The sequence below is a fragment of the Stylophora pistillata genome, chromosome 1, assembly GCF_964205215.1.
Source record: "Stylophora pistillata chromosome 1, jaStyPist1.2, whole genome shotgun sequence".
NCBI lineage: Eukaryota > Metazoa > Cnidaria > Anthozoa > Scleractinia > Pocilloporidae > Stylophora > Stylophora pistillata.
This window is the reverse complement of record NC_142519.1, coordinates 24,222,844-24,249,296: the sequence shown is the minus strand read 5'-3', so window position 1 is coordinate 24,249,296 and position 26,453 is coordinate 24,222,844. Positions and strand designations below refer to the sequence as shown.

At 39.7% G+C, this 26,453-nt stretch overlaps 5 protein-coding genes and 1 pseudogene across 7 annotated transcripts in view; 5 read left to right on the top strand and 1 right to left on the bottom strand.

Annotated features, from left to right (window-relative positions):
• The window catches only part of LOC148741763 (uncharacterized), a 2,356-nt gene extending 675 nt beyond the window's left edge, over positions 1 to 1,681 (top strand). Inside the window, exon 1 of the mRNA XM_088746170.1 lies at positions 1 to 1,681. This exon is cut by the window's left edge and continues 675 nt beyond it. Within this exon, the coding sequence (XP_088602296.1) occupies positions 1 to 1,077 (1,077 nt within the window). The 3' untranslated portion in view covers positions 1,078 to 1,681.
• Positions 1,212 to 6,777, top strand: LOC111331214 (uncharacterized). Of its 2 annotated transcripts, XM_022936274.2 has the most exons (7): positions 1,212 to 1,296; positions 1,453 to 1,493; positions 1,717 to 1,772; positions 1,857 to 1,922; positions 2,022 to 2,117; positions 2,455 to 2,562; positions 3,606 to 6,777. In XM_022936274.2, exon 7 carries the CDS (start codon positions 3,724 to 3,726, stop codon positions 5,989 to 5,991), a length of 2,268 nt encoding a protein of 755 aa, XP_022792009.2. In that variant the 5' UTR covers positions 1,212 to 1,296; positions 1,453 to 1,493; positions 1,717 to 1,772; positions 1,857 to 1,922; positions 2,022 to 2,117; positions 2,455 to 2,562; positions 3,606 to 3,723; the 3' UTR covers positions 5,992 to 6,777. The 2 variants fall into 2 exon arrangements, with proteins under 2 accessions (XP_022792009.2, XP_088602295.1); XM_088746169.1 differs by lacking the exons at positions 1,212 to 1,296; positions 1,453 to 1,493; positions 1,717 to 1,772; positions 1,857 to 1,922; positions 2,022 to 2,117 and having other exon boundaries at positions 2,188 to 2,562.
• Positions 6,778 to 9,889: 3,112 nt separating this feature from the next.
• On the top strand, positions 9,890 to 16,649 carry LOC148741762 (uncharacterized). Its single transcript, XM_088738074.1, has 12 exons — positions 9,890 to 10,763; positions 11,567 to 11,926; positions 12,095 to 12,200; positions 12,528 to 12,579; positions 12,617 to 12,777; positions 12,971 to 13,093; positions 13,279 to 14,198; positions 14,547 to 14,632; positions 14,905 to 15,012; positions 15,225 to 15,421; positions 15,847 to 15,915; positions 16,125 to 16,649. The coding sequence occupies exons 1-12, from the start codon at positions 9,890 to 9,892 to the stop codon at positions 16,471 to 16,473; spliced, it is 3,405 nt and encodes a 1,134-aa protein (XP_088594200.1). The 3' UTR covers positions 16,474 to 16,649.
• On the bottom strand, positions 16,125 to 25,037 carry LOC148741760 (uncharacterized; annotated as a pseudogene). Its single transcript, XR_015995723.1, has 3 exons — positions 24,746 to 25,037; positions 17,664 to 17,864; positions 16,125 to 17,463 (listed from the first exon to the last, which is right to left on the bottom strand). The product of XR_015995723.1 is annotated as an uncharacterized LOC148741760 (transcript).
• LOC111346644 (uncharacterized) lies at positions 18,045 to 19,986 on the top strand. Its single transcript, XM_022953915.2, has 4 exons — positions 18,045 to 18,582; positions 18,782 to 19,075; positions 19,165 to 19,296; positions 19,564 to 19,986. Exons 1-4 carry the CDS (start codon positions 18,189 to 18,191, stop codon positions 19,755 to 19,757), a joined length of 1,014 nt encoding a protein of 337 aa, XP_022809650.2. The 5' UTR covers positions 18,045 to 18,188; the 3' UTR covers positions 19,758 to 19,986.
• LOC148741761 (uncharacterized) lies at positions 22,168 to 24,078 on the top strand. The gene has a single exon (XM_088733424.1). It carries the CDS (start codon positions 22,681 to 22,683, stop codon positions 24,076 to 24,078), a length of 1,398 nt encoding a protein of 465 aa, XP_088589550.1. The 5' UTR covers positions 22,168 to 22,680.
• Positions 25,038 to 26,453: the final 1,416 nt, after the last annotated feature.

Here is a 26,453-nt window from a genome sequence, read left to right as displayed (position 1 = left end):
GTGATTAATCAAACAAATAATGTGTGTCGCATGGTTACGAACAACCTTGCCCGTGGAACGCCCGCTTATCGTGCACCAGAAATATTTTGCCAGAACGGATCAGCTCTGTCCTTAGTAGACCTAAAGGCTGTGGATATCTGGGCCCTAGGGATGGTATTGTTCGTCATTATCAATCCGGACTTGAAGTACCCTTTTCAGATGGAGTTAGAAAGGGTTCAAACCGGAAATTGTCTATCTGTGTTAGAAGGGCTCATTTCTAAAAATGAGAAGCCGGCTCACTCGGATCACTATTGCATGCAACATGCAGTAAATTGCCTCCGACTTCGCAAATTATCTGAATATTGTACGCGTTTCCATCCGAAAGACAGGCCAGATGCAAAATACATTGTAGATGTCTTGAAAAATGAAGACCTGTCAAACAGCAGAAACTTACCCCTCACAGTCAACCAAGGAACCTGCATTGAGAATGCAACTAGCTCGTACGTTCCTGGTGATGGGACCAATGGCTGTGCATTTCTGTCCGTGGTTTTTGGCGATCACTTGCTGTGCCAAAATGAGAGGTCAACTGTCACCACATTTGAAGAAATTGCCTGCCTTGCTGAGGAAGTCATCATCGATTCCCCTCTTCAATTCAATCCCTTTCGAGATAAAAGTCGGCATTACGACGCATCGGAGGCTTATGGAATTCTGAAGAAATGTAAAGTGATAAAAGAGGAGTACGAATTCAGTGAGGAAATCCTTTCAAGCCATGGAGTTTACTCAGTGTGTGCCAGAGATGAGCTAAGAGCAGTTGTGTACCAACTTACAGCAAAAAGAGAGATGAGGCTTGCCTTCTATTCCTGCGGTGGGTACATCTTTACAATAGGATGGGCATTTGGATACCTATTTATTATGGACACACATGCCATATTCCATGAGCTCGGCGGTAACGGTAATGGTTTGGTAAAAGTTTTCCTTCAAGACGATAGGCAGTTAGCTGCTGAAGATCTGTGTGCGTGGGTATGGAAACGACTCAGTCAGAGTGGAGTTAAGAGCTGTGCTCAGCAGTCTGTTGCTGAGATGACGAAGTCCAGGTAATAGCGCTGAAAAACTAAAAGCTAACATCTACTTAACTGACCACACAAGTTGATTTGAAAAATAAAGCGTCCAAATCTCCCACAAGTTCAGAATGCTTTCTGATATGGGTTAAGAAATGAATGTAAAGAGTGAGTAGACACACAGCTAAAGGTTTGTTTCTTTTTAGTCCCTTTTGTAGTCACAAGACAACTCTAAGTGAGGATATCAAAGTACCTTCAAGTAAGTAACATTTCATATCCTCCAACTATCAAAATGAGGGAAAACTTTAATACATATGCTAATTCACTTGCTTGTGGCAGAAGATTAGAAATGGGTCTATGTAACAATCGGCTTCTTCAATTCTTCTTGTCACAAAGCGTTCGATTTTCCACACAGGTGTTGATGATGACTTGAAAGAAGAGGCATGTTGTGTACAAGTTAGTATGTACCCTTTTTATAATGTGGTGCCTAGGTATAAAAAAAACCAAATAATTCTGGCTACACTTTCAACTAATTTTACCAGATATCGTGGAATGGTGCCCGTTAACCACCAGAATCCCTCTTCTCGTATGTAGGGTGAACTCAGCGACTCTATCTTAATAACCTATAAATATACTACTATAGATGCTTATAGTAATTTGTTTCTGCTTAACTCTGTAGGGGAATGATTCCTCCCAATCACCCTCTAAATCTCCTGTGAAGAAAAAAGTGAAGAGGTATACTGTTTCCCCAATTACCATATGCTTTTACGTCTTTTATGCCAGTATGCTTTTTGACTTATTTTCTATGTGGCTTCCCAGGTATCAAACCGCCATCAAGGTGGAACAAGAATTTGGTAAAAGAAAGTTAAACCTTGACCTGTCCAGGTAAAGAGTCTTGTTAAAAAAAGAAATCACACATGTCATCTTAAATGCATCCATTTGAAAACATTCCTCATCCTCATTGCTCATTGCTGTTTGTTACAGCCAATCCAGCAAAGTCCCAGATGTTATTTCCATAGACAGTTCTGAAGATGAGAATCAACATGATGCTAGTGTTTTAAGTGATAATGATGCAAACAGGTAATTAAGAACCACCTCTGCTTGTCTCTTCTAGTCTTATATTGTGTGTAGTCTCTTGTATGGTCATAAGTTGGCACATGTACTTTCTGCAAAGTTCAAATGACTTTAGAGTGGGGTGGGTGGAAATATTTGAGTTTATTAGGTTGAGTCACTTGTACAACGTACAAAGAACAAAATTACTCTAGTCGGGAAATCCATAGATTGCTTTATATTCTTCTTTAAATAATTTCTTACCTTTTACTAACGACCCTGTTAATAATATGAACATCAATATTGTTTCTGTCAAATAACGCTAATTGATGATGAACGCTCCAGTGACATTTTTTTTTAAATATAGCACCAGCATTAAAGCTTCAGAGGAGGTTACCGTTGACAATTCTAAAGATGATGGTGTCGTAGAATATCAAAGTTGTGCGAGCATTTCTAGCGATATTGATGGAGACAGGTAATTTTCATAATTAATTAATAATTAATTAATAGGGAGCCTTCGGAAAAAATCGTCCCATGCATATTATATATCAATGAAAGGTTTATAAAGTACAGTTTATAAATTCCAAATAACAAAGTTCTCACAGTCTTTGTGTTGGTAGGTGCGGGCAAACCTTTAAACACAAAACTGACGGTGTTTGTTTAACTGAATTAACGGCCTCCACGTTAGCGCGGACATCCAAACAAACTGGAAAGATTTAATCAGCAGATACTAGGCCAACAAAGCGTTTGAGAATTTTCGACATTCCAATGAGTTCTTGTGAAAACAACTATTTTGAGGTTGAACAATATTACACCTTTCAATATATAAAGTTATTCGTTCGTTAAGATCGTGGTGTGTTCTGCAATAAGTTAAATGAAAAGAACTCCGATTGACAGGGCGTTAGAATTGTAGACCTGGTTTTTGGTAATTGGTTAGGATATAGAAAGGGGCCTTAAAGTGTTCTTTTCTGTAAGTGTGTTGTTTCGAAGATGATCCCCACTGTATTGGATTGGTTGGCTAGGGGATCTTTCACCCACGCCAAACGCCCCTGTGTGCTTCTTTTTCAACCGAAAAATGCTAATATTTTTTATAACATTAAGTGACTAGAAGTAAACAAACATGATTCCCTGCAACTCTGAGTTTCGTGCGTTAAGCACTCATCAGGCAGATTTAATGAAGAAGTAATCCTATCCGCTAGTATATATCATATCTGCAATAATTGGTAAAAACAATAATAGGTAATTATGGCGTGATATTTAAATAAATATCACGCCATAATTACCTATTATTGTTTTTACCAATTATTGCAGATATGATATATACTAGCGGATAGGATTACTTCTTCATTAAATCTGCCTGATGAGTGCTTAACGCACGAAACTCAGAGTTGCAGCGAATCATGTTTGTTTACTTCTAGTCACTTAATGTTATACCGCTCTACACAAATGTGTATTGAGCCCTTTTAGCAGTGCTGGCTACAATTTACAATTAGTAATATTTTTTATAATTATTTTTAGGGTTGAGTCTGACGATGACGACTCTGAAACATTTGTGAACAGTTCTCAATCCCAAGATCACAGTGAAACTGCGTCTTTTTATCTTGGTGATAAACACATACCGGTTTATGCCTCAGAGATGAAGGAGTTGTCAAACAGCGACATTGCACGGCTATTACTAGATCCTCCTGAAGATAAAGTCGCTTCGAAACCACCCGTAAAGTGTCAAGAAAACAAAATTTTCATCATTGATAAAAAGTCGCCGTATTTTCGAAACCCAGACGACTGGAAAGCAGATGGCCTTGGAGTCTACAAAAACGATGGAACTCATGTTGTTGCGTATTACGAGGACAAGAATCCGGAAATCCGCTGGATATCCAAAACAAAACCAGAAGATTGCAAACGCTCCACAGTTCTTCTCAAGAGAACGTACTGGACGCACGTACAACATCCTGATTTCCGCAGAAGAGCTTATGAAATACTCAGATATAGTGGGCACAGCTTTACGCCCGAGCGATTCGTACTTTTACAGTACAGTTTCAGCGGAAAACCACATGCGATCACGACCAAACCACACGGCAATTCTAAGTCCGAGAAAGCTTTTACTCGCACCAAACCTGGAGTTTTGGAGAGCATCAAGGGAAAGGTGAAAGGTTCTGCTCCTCCGTCCAAAGTGTATGACGAAGTGTTTGAAGAGGCTGGGGGCCTACTCAAGGTTTGCAGTGTCTCAGATGTTCCCAGAAATAGAAAGCAAGTGGAGAACGCAAAATATAAGGGAAGGGAAGTTCGAAGTCAAGACGAGTTATACGACCTAACCCTCAAATCAAAAGAAGAGGAGGAAACGGGAAAAGTTTATATTCGACGCCTGCAAGTTGCACCTAGTCCGGCATGCGTTTTGGCTTCTGATCGGCAAGTTCAGGATGTTAAGCGGTTTTGTGCCAATACAACTGAACAATTTTCAGTGCTCTCCATCGACACAACTTTCAACATTGGCGACTTCTATGTGACACCTACAACCTATAGGCATCTGCTGCTGGACGACAGGAGAACTGAAAACCCCCCTCTTTTACTTGGGCCAACACTAATACACACGAGAAAGGACAGCGACACTTTCAGCTACTTTGGAGCCACACTTACAGGACTTGAAAACGGCACTAGAAACATACGATTTATAGGGTCAGACCGAGAAGATGCCGTTGAGAAGGGAATGAGTCCTTATCTTCCTGTTGCAACATGGCTTGCTTGCAAACGTCACGTGGTAGAGGACTGTAAAAGGAAGCTTCGCTCGTTAGGAATCTCATCAGAGTACCTTACAGCTTTTCTACGTGACATATTTGGGTCTGATGCCAACCATGAAAAAGGGCTCATCGATTCCGAAGGATGCATGGACTTTGATGCTAAACTTGAGAGTTTGGAAAACGTGTGGAATTCAAGAGAAAAAACATCAAGGGGTACAGCACTCTCCGATTCAAGCCAAGCAGAATTCCATAAGTACTTTGTCGCACACGTTGCGGAAGACATGAAGAAGATGATTTCCTCCGTTAGAAAACGTGCTGGCCTGGGGGAAGCCTTTTTTTACAACAACGCAGCAGAGTCCAAACATCAGCGGATAAAAGCACGAAAAGGGCAGATGTACGGGGAAAGAAAACTCGCCTGGACTGAAGTAGTTGACTTGCTAAAATCTATTTCTGAAGAGGAGGAAAGGAATTGCGAAAGGGCTATTGTGGATGAGGGTCCTTTCAAGATAAGGCAGCAATACAGTTCCAAGCTTCATGTTCCCTTCTCCACCTACATCGGGAAGTCGCACGCCCAAAAGGGGAAGGTTAATAGGAGAGTTCATGAAATTTCAATGGAGGCATTTTTACAACTGGAAGAAGGCTCTATCAATAATGCAAAGGCTAAGAACAAGAATCTGACCAAATGCGCTTACAAGAACATGCCAAAGTCAGTCGGTGGGAAACCTGGAGAAGCCGAACGGAAAAGAAAACGTAATCCCCAGTCTGAGCGTTCAACTAGCAAATACACAGAAAGAGTTCCTACCCCTCCGAAACCAACACTTAACAGCAATACCTTCAAAGTTAAATGGCTCAAGAACTCGAGAGTTTACAGATGTTATGGGTGTCGGCAAAATATCCGTCCTAAACCCCAGAAAGGCGAAACGGAAGTTGTTCCTCCACCACCTTGGGACTTAGTTCTTGCACGACTGGAACTCCGGCTAATCTCTAATGGTGCTGGCGAGCTGAAGATGTCCATCAAGCCGGAACCAGTGCATTATCACCCAAAATTGTCCTGCATTCGCAACGCCCACGGCAAAAAGTATTATCCGTCGGTGGAAGTAACGGATGCTGACAAGAAGTTGATGGATGATATTCATCTTCGGCATTTACGAAGCGAGTTCGGTCTATGAACAGTCTGCGCAATCGTGGCTACGAGGCCATAATTACCGTATTTTCTCGAATAAGCGCTCACCCCCAACGCCTTCAGACTCAACTACAGCACAATCAGCGCAGGTTAATAATCTCCTATTAAGTGCCCCCCTCGATTAAGTTCTCTCCTTGTAAGAGCCCCTTCTTTTAGCCAAAAATTTAGATGAGCGCTCGGGTGCTTATTCGAGGAAATGCAGTACTTTTCAAGCCCGCTCGGCTCAGTTTGGTTTTTAATGATAGAAAAGTAATAGTATTTCAAATGTTTTTATGTAAGCAATTGTAGCAAAAGTTTTCGCTTGAGTCAACCATTGTTTATGTTTTAAGACGAAACCTGTGTGAACATGATTCGTAGACAGGTCCCGTTAATGTTAGTTATTGCTGAAATTATTTCCAGTTTTTTTAAATCAACATCATTCTCACTTTTAAATTAAGCAACCGTGTGGCATATTTTGTCTAAAAATTCACTCATTATTATTATTAGGGTTAGTTGGTGAAACCTGTGTTAAGATGACTGACATTGACAGGTCCCGTTAATATTAGATAATGGTATTCCTCGTTGATTTAAGCTCGATATATTTTCACTGATAATGTCGGAGTTTTAGTTAAGATTGCGTTAACAAGAAGTAAGTCAACGCTTGTGATTGCATCACTGCATGTGGACAACGTCAAACCCTTACAGGCCTAATGTCAATTTTACTCAAAAAAGAGAGGTTGACAAATTAGTAATGGACATCCACAGCATGATATTAAACATTATTACGAGCAAAGATATTTTTTCCGGTATCGACTTAATATCCGCGGAAGTTATCCTCCTAAGGGGAAATTAGTGTGGGTACACTTGATTTTCATTTGGCTCTCTTGATCCTTTGGCCTTGCCTATAATTCCGTCTTTTAGGCTCTGGGGTAATTTTCCGCCATGCCGTCTTTTAGGAGTTGCTGCTGGCAAATGACTGGAAAAAATGGGGTCAAATCCAAGGGAAATTGGGTCGCCGGGTTAGAGTTAGCGGGGTTCTAGTGACAGGATCTATTCTCACCATGCAAATTAGAAGAATTAGTGAAATAGCCCCTTTTTTGTTTAGAAAGTTTATTTCTTCCGCTGATATGTAAGCCGTAAATTTCACAGAAGGATGGTAGTGTTTTGGACACCTGGTCGCGAAGAAATTCTTCAAATTCTTCTTGACGGCTTCCTTCTGCTAACTTTCTTTTGTCTTTTCACGCCATGAGAAATTCCCACGCGCGTGACACACTGCAAACCTCGCTTCAACTAGTGTTACTCAAGTCCCAAAACTTAGTCGTGGATGAAAAGACGCTCGTATTGAAGGGCTCGTAACGAGGGCTTGCTCTCACGCTAGTCTAAGTTTGGAGCTAGGGCTGAACGTTGTCATATTTTGAGAAGCCTGAAAACGTTCCTGTGATGTTCTCACATTTACAAGCATATGAGATATTATTGTTTCAATAAATCAATGCAGACGTGACCAGGAAACGTGTCAAAGTTACAATTGTTTATTGTAATGTGGTATGTCGAGTTGGTTTTCACATGCTGTGCGACTTTTTATGCCGCGACTAAAACTCATGGCAAATTTTGCATAACAAAAGGTAACTAAACAGGTTAACAACGCGAAAACGCAGCTATCTTTCATGCATAATGGTTCATTATTATTTATACCACTCAGTAAAAGAAAAAAATTAATAACACTTAATTTTAGTCACGCGTGTTTTAGGATTTGGGGTCATTTTCCGCCGTTCCGTGTTTTAGGATTTGGGGTCATTTTCCGCCGTTCCGTGTTTTAGGATTTGGGGTCATTTTCCGCCGTTCCGTGTTTTAGGATTTGGGGTCATTTTCCGCCATTCCGCCATTCTGCCATTCCGCCGTTCCGGCTTTTAGGGTCGCCCGTCGTGTCTAGTTCAGGTAATATATTTATGTGAAAATTTGGCAGCATATATCTCTTATGAAGGGAATGCCATTTTTACAAAATAATCCTTGTTTACCTTTAATTTTTCCAGGAAATCATACAATCTCAGTGATTAAGTGTAAGGAGGACTATGATACTTTAAGAATCAGCCTCCAAAATATCATTGAAGAAGTTAACTCCCTCTCGAAAGAAAAAGTACTAGAGTTGATGGAAAGCAACTGAAAATCCAGCTCTATCTTTGTGGTGACTACAAGGTTAACAAATCCAGACATAACTATTTTCTAACCACCTTTTTTTGAGAGGAGCACATACATGTATGTGGTTTATGCTTTTTTTACCTGTACCCTCTTAAAAAGCCAGATATTATAATTATGGTTCACTTTTCATTACAAATTATCAATCACTTCATCATTAATTCAAGCATAGAAAAAAGGAAAAAAGTTGTTGAAATAAAAATAATGTTACTAACATTGCAATGTAAGTTTTTCAAGTTCAATTTAAGGCATTCTCAGTAAAAATTAATTATTTACTGTTACATATCTCTTTTGTTTTTCCTTCAGTTTCTTCTATTCTGTATGGGTATGAAGGCTGCCACATGTAAACATTCATGTGTTTGGTGTACATGTAGCAATGAAGAAAGGTAGCAGCTGTGCGTCAAATACAATAACTTTATTGACACTTCCCTGGTGGGGCTTTTCAGTAACAATACATAATTTACTTAAAAAGATGATATACATAACAACAAAAACTAAATACAATTTAATCAGTAAATATTTACTTTCACAATAAATTCTCAATCACTGGATGTAGCCATTCACACAATTACCATATGGGCCTCAACAACTGCAACACTCATTAATATTTAATTTTTAATATTTTACAGGAATGACTTCACCAAGCCTTTGACTTTTTTCTTGAAACTGAAACGCAATTTAAACCCTGGATGGTATAAGGATCCCGGATGCCATGCACAGCCTCTTTTTGACATACTGATTGAAAGGGTCATAATTGATGAGCTCCACATATTTCTGAATAAGCCAAAGCAAATCCCATAACACCTTACATACACATTATGTTATGCCACCTTCCTGGTTTACTGCAAGAAATGGGATCTGTTAAGTCATTTACTGGCTAGGGTATGCATATCATAGTATAGCTATATCTCTACTGCATACACCATGCAAAAATACCTGTATTCAAGGATTACAAGTTTCATTAACATGTACAATATAAGTGCCACACTTTTAATCCAATGGTAATCAATATTTTTCAATCTGTCCTCTTTTTTCCCCTTTCATTTTGCAAGTGTGGAGAAGAAAAATGACAACATGTAAAAATACTTTCAAAGAAAATGTACTCAATGAGATAGTTGTAGCTAGATTTTGCTGGTAGAAAAAAGGATAGAGGTTTTGGAGCATGAGGGATGTTCCCGTAAACATAGAAGTTACCAAAAGAGGCAAATCTCCCATTTGGAACAGGGAAAGAGTCTATTGGCAGAAGCATCACAAGCTCTTTCTGCATAGGAATTACTGCTGCCCTCATGTTGAAATTCCTGGACATCTACTTCAATTGCAAACAACAGCTGTCATCAGATCAGTGAAAGTTACACACTGAGTGACTTCAAGAAATTGCAAAAAAAGAACTATTTGCTATTTTTCAAATTAGATTAGGCAAACCTCCTTTAAAGAAAAAAGGGTGGACATCATTTCAGATATAATGGCATGGCAAGATGGTAACTCTACCTGAGGCCTGGGGGGGAGAACTCCCAGAAAAATTAGGTGGGGGTGTGCACGCCACTCCCCAAAACCCTTACCCTACTTATGACCAAACTCTGTGATTTTCCCCACCCTATTTCTGACCTTACCTGATATTCAATACTCTGTCTGCTTTACTAGATCGATGCCAACAGAAGCATATCAAACTAAGCGTTAACAAGTTCCAACTGAGGAAGACCGAGTTATCGTACATGGGGGTAACACTGACCGACAAAGGAGTCAAACCCGACCCACAGAAACAAGATAGCATACAAGCCATGCCAGCCCCAACCAACAAGGAGGAAGTAAGAAGACTACTCGGTGTTGTGACTTACCTGTTGAGATTCTCTGAAGTCTTATCAACCAAATCTGCACCACTCAGAACACTCTTGAAGAACGACGTTGCATTCACCTGGGAAGCGAATGAACAGAAAGCTTTTGACGAAATCAAAGCACTCATCTCCAATGCACCACTTCTGAAATATTTCAAACCAGATATGCCAGTGGAAATCGAAACTGATGCTTCATCAAGCGGCTTAGGAGCCTGCCTCATACAAGGTGGCCAACCCGTCCAGTATGCCTCAAAAGCCCTTACTGAAACCGAGAAACGTTACAGCCAGATTGAGAAACAGATGCTCAGTGTGGTCTTTGACCTCACCAGGTTCCAAACCTATACATATGGGAGAAAAGTAACTGTTCATGATGACCACAAACCACTTGCTGCGGTACTCAAGCGACTTCAAAGAATGCTGCGCCGAAATGTGGGATATGACCTTGACTTTAAGTACATCAAAGGCCAAGACCTGGTAATCGCTGATGCCCTTAGCAGATACCATACGACTAATCTCACACGCAGCCAGAGCGAAGAAGAGATTGAAACCATCGGTTTGGTTATTCAAGACCAAAGTGTGACAAGCCACCTCAATGAAATTGCAGAGGAAACTGCACAGGACAAAGTCTTGCAGTCAGTAATCCACCAAATTACTGAAAACTGGTCCATCAGTAAAAGACGTCTTCCAATAGATGTTCTTCCATTCTTGAGTTGCAAAGGTCAACTATCATTCAATGATGGCATCATCTACAGAGGTAATCGCATTGTAGTTCCAGCTATCCCGAGACAAAGCCTAACTGAAAAGTTACATCAAGCTCACATGGGTGTCGAGTCAACTTTAAGACATGCTCATACATCCCTTTGGTGGCCTGATATGAACTCAACTGAAACAGTTCATATCTTGAGGTTAAGTTTGTCAATCCTTCCAGAGAGATAACCCAAAAGAAAGTCTGATGAGTCATTCTATTCCTGGCAGACCTTGCTCCAAACTCGCAGCCGACCTTTTTGAGTTTAAAGGGGAACACTATCTGATATTGATCGACTACTACAGCAACTGGATCGAATTTCATAAGATGCGAGACCAAACTGCAACTGAAACCATTGCCTTCCTACTCAAACAGTTCTCATGATGGGGACTTCCCGACGAGATTGTCTCTGACTGTGGAAGGAATTTCGATTGTAAGGAATTCTCGCAATTCTGTCCGAGAAAACACATAAAACACACGAAATCCTCACCTCGCCATCATCAGACTAATGGCAAAGCAGAATCAGCTGTGAAGATCGTCAAATCTATCTTGAGGAAGACTGAAAACTCTGCTTTAAATCGTTACGAAGCCCTACTTGATCAAAATAATACACCTACAGTTGATATGACATCACCTGAAATCTGACATTCCTATGAAAGCCACTCTGCTTAAAGGATCCCTTCCAACCACAATACATTGCGCGCGTGATAAGTGAAATCCACCATTTTCTCTGCCATCCGGTATTGGACAAGTCGTGAAGTGGAAAGAAATCCTCGTTCATCCGAGTACATTTGCCTCACTGAGGTCTTGAATTTCCTCAATCGCGTTCCAAATTTATTGTTCTTTCTATTTGACTAGTTATTTCTTAATTATTTTTTCTGTTTGGGGGCAAATTTATCGGGTAAACCGGAGGTCTTCGATCGCCTTTCATGTTCCTCACCGCGGACGACTACAGGCAACCGAGGGAACAAAAAGAATTATCCTTCGAGAGTCAACTTTTCGCCTGTGGAATGAAAGGAAAGAAATGTTGAATATCAAGGGGCTAAGTAACAGCCAATTTGCCGAGATTTTGCTCCATCAAAACATTGAGGAGCTTCGTGCAAGGACGCTGAGGAGCAGTTCCTGTCAAGAACTGCCAGCTGAAACCTCTATCGACAACGGACCCAACTCAAGTAAGATTTGAGTTCCGTTCATCAGTCTATTTCTCTTCAAGGCTGGTGCACTTTTATTTTGATTTTTTCAAACTGTGTTATCTAAATCCAGTAAACAAAAACTATTTTCCACTTTTTAGCATTGAGTTTGATTTTGGTCGACTCATTTATAAATGATGTTCTGTATAGGTAGACGTGAGCTCTTCCAATCTACCCCTTTGAGCAAAAGAGCAAGGATCGAAATTGATGTATCTCCTGTAGTTCCGGGCAGAAACGAAGAGGACACAAATACACTGTGAGTACACACGTTTTACATCAGTTTCACTGAACTTTTAGCTTCAAACTAATGGTAGGCTGGATGAATGTATAGCTGAAAGTATTATTCTGACCTGCTTTCCATCAAATTGACATGCGAATAAACATAAATATCATTCTTATTGCATACGACACCAGTGCTTCCAGGGAATTTCTAATATGATTTGTTTTACACAAACAAACCTTGGCCAACTTCTTGTGGTAATGTTTCAGTTGTCTTTTTATTGCTATGATGATGATGATGATGAGGATGATGATATCGTAATTCTTTAATTTTTAATTATTATACTTTATTACTTTTCCTCAGTTTTCTAGCCCTGAACATTCACACAAATCGTGTTTTGAATTACCACTGCATTGTAATTTTGAACATTGTTATCTTTATTTTCCTCTCAGTGTCGATATGACTGGGGTATCCGTTGGGCAAGAACCAAAAAAGATGATTTTCTGGCTCAAGAAATCTCAGTGTCTGCAGTGTCACTTGTGCAGGGTATGGCTACCCTCAATCCTGAATTTGGGAGTCTCAGAGGAGATCCTTTTGTGGATGATAGTATGGGGTATGTACATGTGTATTAATTGATTTAAATTTACTGCAAATTTAGGATCATGTTTTGGTTATATATCTTGACCCTCCACTGTTGAGTGCATTGAACACAACATCTTTTCATGTTCAAGATGTCCCTCATGATTATTTCTAATGTCAATAACAAACAATATTTAAGCTTTCATTGTTTTGTCCTTTGTTCCTAGTTCTGGTCCTGTTTCAAGTGATGAGTCCATTGACAGTTCTTTGTCTGATTATGAATCTTCCGATGCCCTGTCCAGTGAAGGTGAACGTGAAGAAGATGACCTGTATCAGCCTCTGTCTTTCAGGTCAGTAAATATCAAATTGATGAAAAAGAAACATCTTGTACTTATTCTAGGGATTGTAAGGTGAAATCCTGAGGTATGAGATTAAGGAAGATTATTTTGGCAGTGAAATGTAAAACTGCCCATATGCCGCAAGAATTTGAAATAATATAAATTTTGATGATTTCAACTAATTTATTGCATTGTAGCTCCTATGAGCATTCAGTAGATGAAAGTGCAACTCTGACAGCTATTGAATCATGCCCTATTGCTGAAGGAAAGTCAGTGGTTCAAGGGCATCAACAAGAACCTGTAAATACCTGTTCTGATGTTCTACCAGAAATGGTATCTCGTACTTGTAAAGAGCACAAGAAAATGTTACAGGAAACTATTCAGAAGGATTTTAAGGAACTTATGAAGGGCAAAAGTTCATCATTAAAATATCAAGCCCTGTATGAAGGTGCACGAGTGATGGTGGATGTGGAGAAAATTTTGCCATTGTTTGAGGTTCCATGTGGGAAGAAAAGTTGTGGAGAAAAAAATGAAGTTGTGGAGCAAAAGCTTGAAGCTGGTGTGTTGACAGTTATATACCAGTGCAAAAATGGCCATCGTTGTGTCTGGCACTCATCCAAAGTTCTTTCAATCAAAGGTGGGCAGAAAGTGTTTGTTTCATCAACTCTCTTGGCAGCAGCAACATTGATTACTGGAAATAACTTTGAAAAAATCAGCCTCTTTGCATCTTCTTTGAACATGAATTTCATCTCATCAACGACTTTCCATCGTATTCAGACATTTTATGTTGTTCCAAGCATCAAGGAACTATGGGCTGAAATGAAAGGAAAAATTTGGAATCTATTTGAAAAGGACCATTTGGTTCTTTGTGGTGATGGGCGAATGGACTCCCCTGGTTTCAGTGCAAAGTATTGTTTGTACACCATGATGGACCACTTCCTGGATTTAATTGTTGATGCTGAGGTAGTGGACAAGAGAGAGGCAAGTGGCACCTCTTCACTCATGGAAAAGATGGGCTGCAAGAGGATCCTTGAGAGAATGGTGGGAATATTAAATCTTCAGGAGTTGGTGACTGATGCATCTAGTGTTATAATGAAGATGGTCAGAGAACTAAAAAGTAATGTTTTAGTAAATTTTTTCAATTTGATTTTCTATACTTGGCCCCACGTGCTTTGTTACCTCCTTCAAAACATAGGCTAAAATTCATGAATTTTTTTTTTCTGTTTATGCCAGTTGAACATGTGATGGTTTCTTTTCATTGATGTTTTATTTGTTGTTGTTGCTTTCTATTTGTTGTTCATCTCTCAACTTTTTTCAATTTTTTTCATCCAATTCTTTCCATAGAGGTGAAAAATATCGGGTTTGCATTCACAGTTGAATTTCAATTATGTTATATATAGTGATTGAAATTTCATTCTCTTCTATTATTATTCACTGTAATCTTAATGTATGTGCTTTCTGACAGGTCAGAATTGTGAAGTGCTGGAGCACTTTTTTCATTCGCTAGATGTGTGGCACAAATCTGTCAAGCTGACAGCAAAGATGTCTGCTGTAAGTATAATTTTTTAGGTATTGGATATAGATTTGCAAAGGTGTGACTTCAGGGTGGGTGCTGCGCCTCCTATTGGTAAGGCATTAATTCTACTGCATTTCAAGCAAGGAGAAGGCCCTCAAAATGATATTGGGACAACACAAATGTGTAGGTATCTTTCTTGGACTATGAATCCTACTGTATAACTTAATCTCAATCTGGATCCTAATTCAGATACCAAAGTAGGTTTCTGATTTACAGGCCACCTGAAGTAAAATCATTTCTTCCATAGGCCTCAAAAACAAAGGGGTGTGAAGCTTTGGCACAGTGGATCGAGCCAATAAGAAACCACTTTTGGCACTGCACTGAAACCTGTGATGGGGATTTGAGTAAACTAAAGGTAGGTCTATCATAATCAGTAGGCTGCTATGCATGTACACATTGTTAGGTAGTCATAAATGTAACACAATTTTACGTAAAAATGGGTTTTTCTGAGAAGTGTGTTCTAACAGTAAACGACTGGCAAGCAACAGTTGCAGTGTCATCCAACTGTGCTTCAGATGACAGTTATTTACAGGCAAGTAGTGAATTAAATTGGTAATATTGTTGCAGGAAATGTGGATCGGAGTAATCCACCATGTCTGTGGAGAGCACGAGTGGGAGAATGGTGAGTGCTCCCATGGACAGTTGACTGATGTAGAAGAGGGTAAGGAGATTTTAGCTAAAGACTCAAAAGCAGCAGAAGAGTTGCGGAAAATAGTATTTGACGCTGAATGGTTGAAGTCTCTACAACACTATGTGAGATTTAGGTATGTTCTTCCTGTCTGGATGCAGAACACACAACATACATTTGTCCCTAGTTACCGTTATGAATGAGTTGTATCAAAAAATAGATGTTCAATTATCAGATTACAAGAATGAAGTTGGAATCATCAAAGCCTACCATGCCATACCAGAAACTTTATTTTACATTCAGACTTGCAGAGTAGCAATTGCTGCTAGTTGAAAACAGTAACAAGATATTTGACATATGTAACCTACCATGAGAAATTCTCACTCAGGTTTTGTTGCAAAATTATCCAAACATTACAACATTTGTTAATTTAATCCTTCACGTTTTATTATCTTTCCCTTCTAAATTTTAAAATTTTGGAAATTACAACTTTTGATTTGGGGCACTCCTGGTATTGGAAAGGTTGATAAATGGTTGTTTTGCTTGTTTTCACTCCTCTAGGCACACAAGTAAACTGGAGAACTTTAACTCTATGTGCCTGAAATATGCTTCCAAACGAATTGCATTTTCGTAAGTAGCAATCATTATTCATGCACATATATTTCAATTTTTTTTAATGTTTGTTAATCCCCCCCCCCCTTTTACTGGACAACATAATTATTTCGAGGTTAATTTGAGATAGCACAATAAAAAAAAAAAGAAAAGAAAAAAAAATTGCCATACACTGCCTCATTTAAGAACCTGCTAATTAGAGAATCAATGATTTTATCTATTCTTAGATATGAAGTCTTCACCGGAAGGTGTTTGTTGGCTGTGCTGGATCACAACTTCCATCTTTTCCGGAAGACAATCAGTGGAAAATTCAAGAAATTGTACTCGAAGCGGTCTGGAAACTGGAGAGCAGAAGCAGTGAAAGAGGACAAGAGCTATAGCTACTGGCCAGCACTATTTGCAGAAATATTGTGTAAGAGAGCCGAGGATCTGGAAACTGCAGCAAGACATGTAACTGTGTCTCCAACAAATCCACAGCACCTTGCCCCAACCATAGCCATGAAGGAGTCACCAACTACTGGAGATTTGGTCGCTGCAAGATTGTCAAGATTCAAACAGCAGAAACAGAAATCTTAGTAAACCCACATGGTGACAATTGTCATGATGAAGAAGTGGGAGGATGATTAATCATTGCTTTATGAACTTTTGAATGTTCTTACAATTAGTTTAAAAATGGTTGAGGAACTTTCAAAAACAGGAGTTTTTTTACTACAATATATAAGCTCTAATAAAATGTTTTTATCCTTGGCCAACTCATAATTGCTGATAAATGTGTAAACATAGATCGAAAATTTTCTAAAAAACCCGTCCGTTTTTCGAAGTTATAATCAGAATTTTTATAAATCATAGTTGGCCTTTGTCTAACAACTCTCATTCATAAACTCGGGAAAGAGAAAGGGGAAATCGCTTTTCCCAAACCAACACTCAAAAACATTTCATCAGATATTTGAACGAGAGGAGTAACAATTACTAGTAGCTTACCAATGTGGTACACTTTGCAAAAATTTTCGCAAAATTACAACAGTTCATCAAGAACAATAAATAACAAAATGCTTATTCAGCAACTAGGATTGCCTATATCCCATATAAATGCCATCTGGAGCAGGATAGAATCTCCTTATTGTGAGAACAACGCATGAAGGCAAAACACGTCGGTTTCCTTTCTCAGTTTCCCATATTTCCATAAAAATTACTGTCTGTAGGCTGCCTTTCTAAAGGAATTTGTAGAATAATCCGGTTCTTCGGCCAGTATGTCGAACCTAGCCCGGATAGCTAACGTCAATACTTCCCGGTCAAGGCGGATGTTTTGAAACATGGCGTATGAAGTGGCACAAGTTCTCTTTCTACAACAAACATTCTCCAAATCTAGAGGCATTGGTCTACAAACTGAACAATCACACCATTCAGGAACATCATCTCGATCAGGATCAGGATCAGCAGAGTGTGCTGCAGAGTCGCTGATTTCTGCTCGGATGTTTTTCGCATAATCCAGACTTCCCTTGCCTTGGCTGAGAACTCTTAGAAGGATGTGGTTTTTTCATCCGTGGCCAGGGTTTTAATAAATTCCTTGTGGAGAGAATGAAAAATGATTGAGTGAACTTGAAAGACAGTAGCATACTTTCATCGAGAAAAAAATTTCGGGTTATTTTGAAACAAATTCGATTTTAAAGTTGCCGAGTTTACAGTGAATGTGTGATTGCTTTGTTGGGAAATGTAACCACCGAAGACAATGATGGCGTGGACACATATCTTAGAACTAAACTTACTTGTATTTCCCTTTGTGCAGTAGCGGCTTGCTCTTGATGACGAGAAAAAGCACTGGGGTTTCTATTCACCACAACTTCGACCGTCTTGTTCTTGCACGCCGTTCTCTTAGTTCCACACGTGCAGCTGCTGGAGCATTTTATCGACGCATTTTGGCATGGACAGCCAGGAGTTTTAGCCGTCTTTTTGCGGCTACATGAATTCTTAGAGGGTCTGGATGGGGTTTAGTGTAAAGTGTTATTTGGCCGTTTTTTTTTAATGTTTAGTGTTAAAATGGGTAAAATTTTAATGTTAAGCGTTTAAAAAAAGTTTAGTGTTAAGTGTTAAAAGGTATTAGAACAGCGATTTCACTCAATAAAGCTCAATAAAGGTCAATAAAAGTTTTACAGAGAAAGCAATAATATTAGAAAAAAGGACTAAGATTTGTTCAAACTTAGCTCTTATGATAAAGGCGTGCAAACTAGAAACAAAAGGAGAAGAGTCTGCGCAGAACTAACCGAACTGGTCAGCATGCATACTTTGTACTCATGCGCATAAGTTCTGTAGACATTCTGTGGTCAGCTGTTTTTCAGCAGACTTCTGCATGCAAAATGGCCGCCTCGTCCGCATCGGCGGGAATTGCGGAAGTATTGATCAGCTTTTATAGATGTGGCGAGGAAGATGCTTTTGAGAGACATCGCAGTAGAATTCCAATCGGTATAGACCAAAGAAATCTAACGGACGCCAGGAAGCATATGATCAACTTTCTTGGTATTTCGCAAATGGCTACGTCGCTGGGTATGGGAAATTTCGAGCTGAAACTGTACCGGCTGGCCAGGAGTGCTCACGGGAAAATGAAGAATTTACGTATCCTTACGCAACAACAGTGGGAGATGGAAGTGCCACTCCTTGTTTCTGACGAAACCCAAAGTGAACTCAATAGTAAGTAGACAACTGATCTGTCGAATTCATAAAGTGCAGGAAAAAGTTTTGAACTAATGATAAATATAACCACAACATATGTATTAGAAAATTGGGGGTTACAAATTATCCTTATTCGATCTTAGAAAAGGATAATTACTTTGAAGGTTATAAGTATGAAATACTAAAGTAAAATTTCCTCTTTTTCATCTTTTTTAAGTACATGTGGTACAGAAAATAATTAATTGGTCAGACAAGAAAATGGTGCTTGTACCGGGTGTGAAGCAAACTCCTAAAGAACCTCTTGGTACTTCAACAAGTTCTTCAGAAGATAAAGATCCAGAAATTGCCATCATAGACAATGAGCCTGGAGCATCAGATTCTGCGAGAAATAGAAGTAGGAAAAGAAGACAAGAATGTCTGGAAGATAAAGAACTAGTTCAAAATATTTTGCGAGACAATAAAGTTGTGAGAAATGTGCGTCAGAGGCATGAATTAGATGAGCTTCAAGCAGGTAAATTTTAATGAAATAGGTGGTTTTTGAATTTCTACTTTTACTTGTACTTTTACCTTTACTTATGTGTTTACTTTTATCTCGCTTAGACTTAGGGAAGCTTGCTGGAAGCTCAGCTCTTAATGAGGTGAAATTTACTTGTGGAGTCTGCAAGAAACCGTATTTTATCAGTACTAAGTCCAGCAGAACCACCCAAGGGAAGGTCAATTACTTCAAAATCAGTAAGTTTAAACAAATATTTTTAATTTACCAATATCATTACTGCAGATCACATGTTTCAGTACTCAGAATAAGAAAAAATAATAATTCCAAGTGTATTTAGGTGATAGTAACTCTGGTCTTTTGTATTCAGCTGATCTTCTAAAAGACTAATGAATGTTTATAATTAAGTTGAACTTCCCTTATCACTTTTTCAATAATCCCCATGGTGGAGAAATGTAAACCTAGGAATACACTGTTCACCTTTGCTAAAAATTTGTCCTTTGTAGCACATTTCAATAACTGCCAAAGAAATTACGAGAAAGCACAGCGTTTAGTGAAAAACAACCACACCCTGGACAGCCTTTGGAAAAAAGGAAATTGTGAACGACTTTCTTCAGCATCAAGCAGCAATTCCATGTCACAAGATGAGCAGGAGGACTTTACTGGTGCTGATGCCATAGAAACAGGCTCTGACAAGTAAAAACCTTACTGAAGAATATATTGTTGTATAAAAGAACTTTTTTTTGGATGAAAATCTAGATTATTATAGAACTCATGCATAGACATGTCATTACCATGTACCAATAGATAATATTTGTTGTACACACAAAGATTGTTTAGCCTTTTCCTTAGATCTCAAAACCATTGTCTTTGACCAGCATTTGTAGTACTGCTGATAGAGTCTTAATGCATAGTTTTTGTTGATATTTTGAACTTAATGAAATAAAGCAGTTTATGTTTTTCAAATCGATGTTTGCACGTGTGTTTCATGTGTAAGAACAAAATCATATTTTGCCAAAATATAATTGCATGGCAGTTAGCAAATAGTGGAACTACTAAAAACAATTGGCATTTGTATCATGATACCAAAAATCCATTACAAAGCTTAATATCTGGAGCATTCTCCATTGCTTGTAGTGTCCCAATGTTATATATGTTCTTCTTTGTTCCCCTTTTGAAATTCCTGATACTGGCTGATACTGTGAACACAATGAACAATGACCAGAAATGAATCTATATGTTGCGAAAACTATAATACATGTATGTGATAATTTCCTTATACAGTGATAGTGTTTACCTAAATGAAGATTTGGAAGAATCCGCAGACTTGTCTCAAAGCCATGATGAGACTGTCAGTTCATGTATTGAATCATGGGATGAAGAAACACATTCTGCTTTTGGTGAAGCTGGCTATGTTGACCAGAAAGATTCAACACAGGATCCGGAGGGTCATGTGATAAGCGATGCGAACGTGGATGATGACTTGACATGTTTTAACTTGTGAGTGTTTATGTAACTAGAAAGATGGAGGACAGATGGTCCATTTATGTTTGATCTTGTAGTTTCTATTGGCTCCAACTCTAAGCTTGTGAGTTTTGTTGAGGTTGCTTACGTAATGGGGAAATGTTGTTGCACTATTATTTATGAGAATTGACAAATTGTTAGCATTGGTCTGTGTGTGGTCTTTGCGCATTTAGACGTTTGTGTACGTTTAATCTTCTAGGTGTGTGGAGAATGCCCATCCAGTTGCTATTAAACTCAACCAACTTCTTGAGAAAGGAAAGATCCCGGAAGACTGTCTCTACTACAAATTTATTGACAACACTACATCTTTCGCTCTAGTTGATCCTAAGTCTGCTTCAGATTTCACATGGGACCGAGATGTGTGCGAGTTTTTTGACACTATCAAGTATCTCGGAGGTAGTCGGACACGAAATTTTGTGAGAGGGCCTGGTTTCTTTGGAACTGGGAGAGGGGGACTGAAAGAATTCAACACATTTTCTGATTTCAATCTTTGCGGTCCGTCAACAAATTCGTCAAAACGCTTTCAAGCTGGTTATACTACAGCCAGTGGGGTGATAAAACCGCATCTATTGTCCTTGTATTCCTTTGCCTTCAATCGACAAGCTGATTTGCCAGCGCTTGTTTCTACAGACAAGTTGAACGTTATACCATTGTCACAAGCTATTGATGGAACTGCATTAAAACCTGGCCTAGAATATGATTCACTTCAGAAAATGGTGGTTGGGCTACCAACTCAAATAGACCAAAATAATTTCAGCAGCAACTCCATTTCTGATCCTGAGGAAATAAAAAAAAAGCTCTTAACAAGCGCCGAAGTGGTCGTAGGTACATCACTGGACAACGGCTCATCAATTCCAGTTGGTGTGTACTATCGCCCCAAATCAGTAACTGGTGAAGAAATCCTCAAATCTATACAAGACACAGCTAAGACCTTGCAAACTTGCCAAATGTGTTTGAAGCTCCAGGCGTCTGTAAGTCAAATTGTATCAAATGACATGCCCTCTTGCTTTAGCAGCTGTGATGAGTGTCTTAAGCTCAAATCTGTTTGCTCAGCCTGTAAACAAAATGGCCAGGTCTCACATATTCCTTCCTTAAGGGCTTGTAACCGGTGTTTAGAAAAAGGACTAAAGTGTAACAGGTTTCTTGCTGCAACGGTAATTACCGATTGTGAAGAGTGTAACAAGAAGGCGTTGTCAAATCTACACTCTATGGCCGAAGATGGTACATTACCTATTGAACTTTCGCTTCTTGTCGCCCTGCCAGATGTGGTTCATCTTGGCAAGAGTATGAAATGCAGCTGGGCCAACTGGTTCATTGATCTTGAGGGCGCGAAGAGTAGTCTAGTTCTAATTCGAACACTCCGTGATTCTGCTGGCCCTGATGTACGTAAGAAGTTACGAAAAATGCTCACCCTGGACTGCGTAAGGAATAAAGATCGGATGGCTGTAGAGCCTATCGTGCGCCTTACTAGAACCTCGGTACTAGAGGTACTGAGAGGAATAAGTTTGGTCGTCCACACAATAGTTCCAGAAAAGTATCGCTTTTGGAAATCCAATCAGAGTGGGATATGCAAAAGACCCATTGCGATTGAAAGTGGGGCTCAAGGAAAAGTGCTTGTGTTAGACTATGACTTCGAATCTCAAGAGGCTCGTCTCGTGGAATTACGTTTGCATCAACCAGTTGATGTTCACGTTCGGAAAGAGACATTCAAGGATGCAAGGGACCTTTGTTTTACCAGTGGTATAGTTTTCGTTTCTGAAAGAGGATCTGGGGCAATCCGTGTTATTGACTTGGAAGGCAAAGTACGTTTAAAGCCGGAGGGCCTGAAATCGCGAGCAGAACTACTTTCACAGCTGAGTCGTTTTAGTTTATCACAGGATGGCACAGTGCCAATTCTTCAGAAGCGACTCGCGACACATTTAAAAGCTTTAGCTGCACAAGTTAAGAACCCAGAAATCATCCAGCTTAACACGCCTTTAGTAAAACCAACGTCAATTTGTGTGGCGAGTACAGACATCCTTTTGTGTGCGGATGACGAGCACCAAAGGATTATTCAGTTGGAAGTAAGCTGCAATGGAGTTGCTGTCGTTGGTACTAGCATGCGAGAAATACATTATCCCGATGGCGTTTCCAGTATTGAATCTCTTTGTGTGTGGAGAGGGTCCGCATACTTGGCTGCATCTGGTAATGCAGGTGGGTTATACGATTGTGACCTGGCAAATTCAAACGTCAAACAGCTCCTGCAGAATTCGTCCGATTCATGCAGTGAAATCAAGAGGCTGTGTCATTATGGCGACGTAATTGTGTTCACTGACATCGTAGATAGGAAAGTCAAGACCTTCGATCCGAAAACCTCAACTGTTAAAACATTGATGCGCAATGGAAAAGAAGGAACTAATGATGGAACTGGTGAAACCTGTACCTTTGCGCAAGTCCACGGAATATGCAGTTTCCAGAATACTATATTGGTGTCGGACGTATCTGCTGGAACGGTAAAAATAGTTTCACCGCTTACTGGGACAGTGTCCTTTCTTCAAGCCCTTGGGAAGCTGTACGACAGTTTTGGAATTCGTGCTCATACCGTAGACGCAGTATCACTATCCCTTCAAGATGCTGTGAACAATGTTTCATCAGTGAACGAATATATTAAAAGCACAGTTGCTACAGTTAAACAGCACTACAACATGAAAGAAGCAGCAGCAACAAATGGTCCCCAAGGAACTGTGTCAAAGAAAACTCAAGTCTCGTTAGAACTCCTTGAACAAGGTATGGCACGACTGCAAAATAACTTGAAGAACATAAATGAGGATTATGTTGGTGACGTTGACCTCCGTACATTACTGACCACTATAGTTGAAAACCTTCATGCAGTCTCCCACTTCAAAAACGAGACTTTTACAGCTTTACAGTATGCTCGAGACTTTAGAACAATTGCAAGAGAATCATTAAAAAGAACAACAAAATGGAGTGCCAAATACTTTACACATGACAAATCGTTTTATCCAGTTCCAACATCTAGTATGGAGTTGGCAGATGTTGAAGTGATGAAGTCTCCAACAGCTGCAAGGATAGATCCTCTAATTGAAGTAGCGATGAAGGAGTTGGTGGATAAATTTCGTCCCGTGAGGCAGAGAACAGTGCGCAGTGAAACCACAAAAGACAAAGCCGGAGCTCTCCCACCAGCAGTGTATTACACTCAACCTCCTCATACCAAAGTAATGTTCCACAACGACCCAACTGTTGAAGGAGAAGTAATGGAACAAATTACTCCGCATATCATAGATGACAATGGGGACTCGCACGCACCCAGTATCACGTTTGTGGACGATAGAACTATTGAAATAGTTGCTGTTGTTGAAGTGCCAGATCAAGAGGATGAATACGACACCGACTCAGGCACCGATGTGGATGATGACGATCACGACTCCTACCCCCACACAACAACACTCACCAGGTCCGGGCGCGCCATTCGCGCTCATTTTCGCCTTGACTTGTAGAGTTTGCACTATCGGGTCTGCGCATATACATTACCTTGTGATGAATCTGTGATCAAGAGTTAATTGCATAACAACCCGTAAATAGCGCCACCTTGGACCCTGGAAAGCAAACGATGAAGAGGTAGACCTAAAGAGACTTGGAGACAAACCGTAAAGAAGGAAAGGGCAAGTTTAGATTCAAGGCTTGCTTGCTGCTAATACATGTGCTAAGAAACAAGAGGATGGCTAGTGAGGATGCAACAGCCTTTTCCCGGTAGGTAAAAGGAGCATGATGATGATTAAATAAACAAATTGTTCAAATGAAAGTTTGCGAAAGTGTGATAACGACAGAGGAAAATTTTAATTGTTAAGCATAATGTACCCTTCTGCAGAGAAATAGTCTCCAATGATTTTCCATGATAGAGACATAAACAATGAACAACACAAAATTGCAATCAAAATGACACAGTATGTAAATCAATTGTAGCTGATTCCATATTGAATGCCCGCGTTTATCGTTATCAGTATCTGGCGCATTTTTTAGCCGTTTCTCGTTACATTTGTATCAATTTTAGTGTTTCAGAGAATTTTTTAGTGTTAGATGTTAAACAGCCCAAAATTTTAATGTTTGATGTTATAGAAGGTAAAATTTTAGTGTTTAGTGTTTTCGAGATACCCCCATCCAGACCCTCTTCTTACAGGAACAGGTCTGGGACAGGAGAAAATACTTGCTATTGTAAATCGATGAATTTCAAGAAAGGATTTCTGGTCTTGTACTATCTCGCAGAAAATGTAGTATTGAGCTTACCACTCGATTCACGATCGCCAAAGGCAAAGGGACAACGTGAGATGTTGATACGATGGATTCCTCGTTTCCTCGGCCGCGTGGTGCCACAGGCGAACCGTACACATTTACGGGTGTCGATGGACCTTCAACATCGATATTCCTGCTTGTCTCGTGGTCTGTTTCTTCCATTTTTGGCGCAATTGACGTCGATCTCTTGACCTTTCGTCACGTCACGCCGTTTGCGAGTCACGCTGCTGGCATCAAAACAATAATAGAGGCGCGCAGGGTATTGTGGTTGGAAGGGATCCTTTAAACCAGAAATTACTGAAACGGTCCTGGAAGAAAAAGCTAAGAAAACAGCCAAGTCTCAAATGTATTACAATCGAACTGCTAAAGATCTGAGTGTTTTAAAACCTGGTGATACAGTAAACATCAAGCCTGAAGGATTAACCAAAGGAAAAAAATGGAGAAAAGGCCTTATAGTTCAGAACAACCCATTCCATTCATACGATGTTGAAGTGGATGGCCAACTTCTTAGAAGAAACCGCATACACTAAAGCCCGCAGGAAAACCGCCGAAAACGGAAAAGACAGAATCTGCCCCAAATCCAAAAGCGAAGGCCAAAGTCCGTGCCTCGGAAACCAAAAATTCTAGTTCAAATCCTGTATCTAGTTCTATAAAACTTAAATCTGAGCCCACTAAGCCTGTTAAGTCAAGAAGATGGAACTAGTTGTTGCAAAACGGACACGTTCAGGACGTTTAGTTAAAATACCAGCGAGGTACTCTTCATAGACTGTTAACGTAAAATTTTTCATTTACTGAGGGGAAGGTGTTAGGAAGTTGGACACTAGTCGATAGTATTATGGTATGTAGAGAGGAACCACGAGAACAGAGACATTAAAAGGTTGAGTTCAGTTCATGTGTGCTCGTCTCTTCCCCGCAATAACACAATGAATGACATTGTACAAATCCTCGAATCGGACTTTAAGGAAAACAAGGATGATAAGAAGATGTCTCAAGAAGATTCACAATTTCTCAAGATATTGAAAGAAGGAATCGATAGAACTGAAGACGGACACTATGAAATGCCCCTGCCATTCAAGGAAAGACCTCTATTACCGTAATTTCCGGCTGTTTACCCGCACGGCCGATTACCCGCACCAGCCGATTATTGCACGCAGCGACAAAAAAATTCAACAGATTACCCGCACTGGTGGATAACCCGCACCTTAAAAACAAAAGAAATTTGTACCAATGTATTCTAGAATTCACAACGTTGCACACTTGATAGAATGCGAATTCGTGGCCACATTTTTAGCGAACGATCGTTCGGCGCCATGTTGATTTCATAAAAACATCGATATCTCTGGTTCTACTAGGCCTAAGAAGTCCCTTAAAACGGGAAAATTCTCTTCAGCTGAAGCTAGTGTTAACTGGAAATTTGTTACTGATGCGCCGGTTATCCTCAGTTTATTTTTGTCACCATCAAGGTTTTGTTTACACGCGTGCTGATAGTAATTTGTTCATCACGCAACTAATTGTGCGTGAAATAAACTCGAGTTGGCATCATGTTTTAGTGCCCCTTTGTGGCACTCTTAATACAATAAAA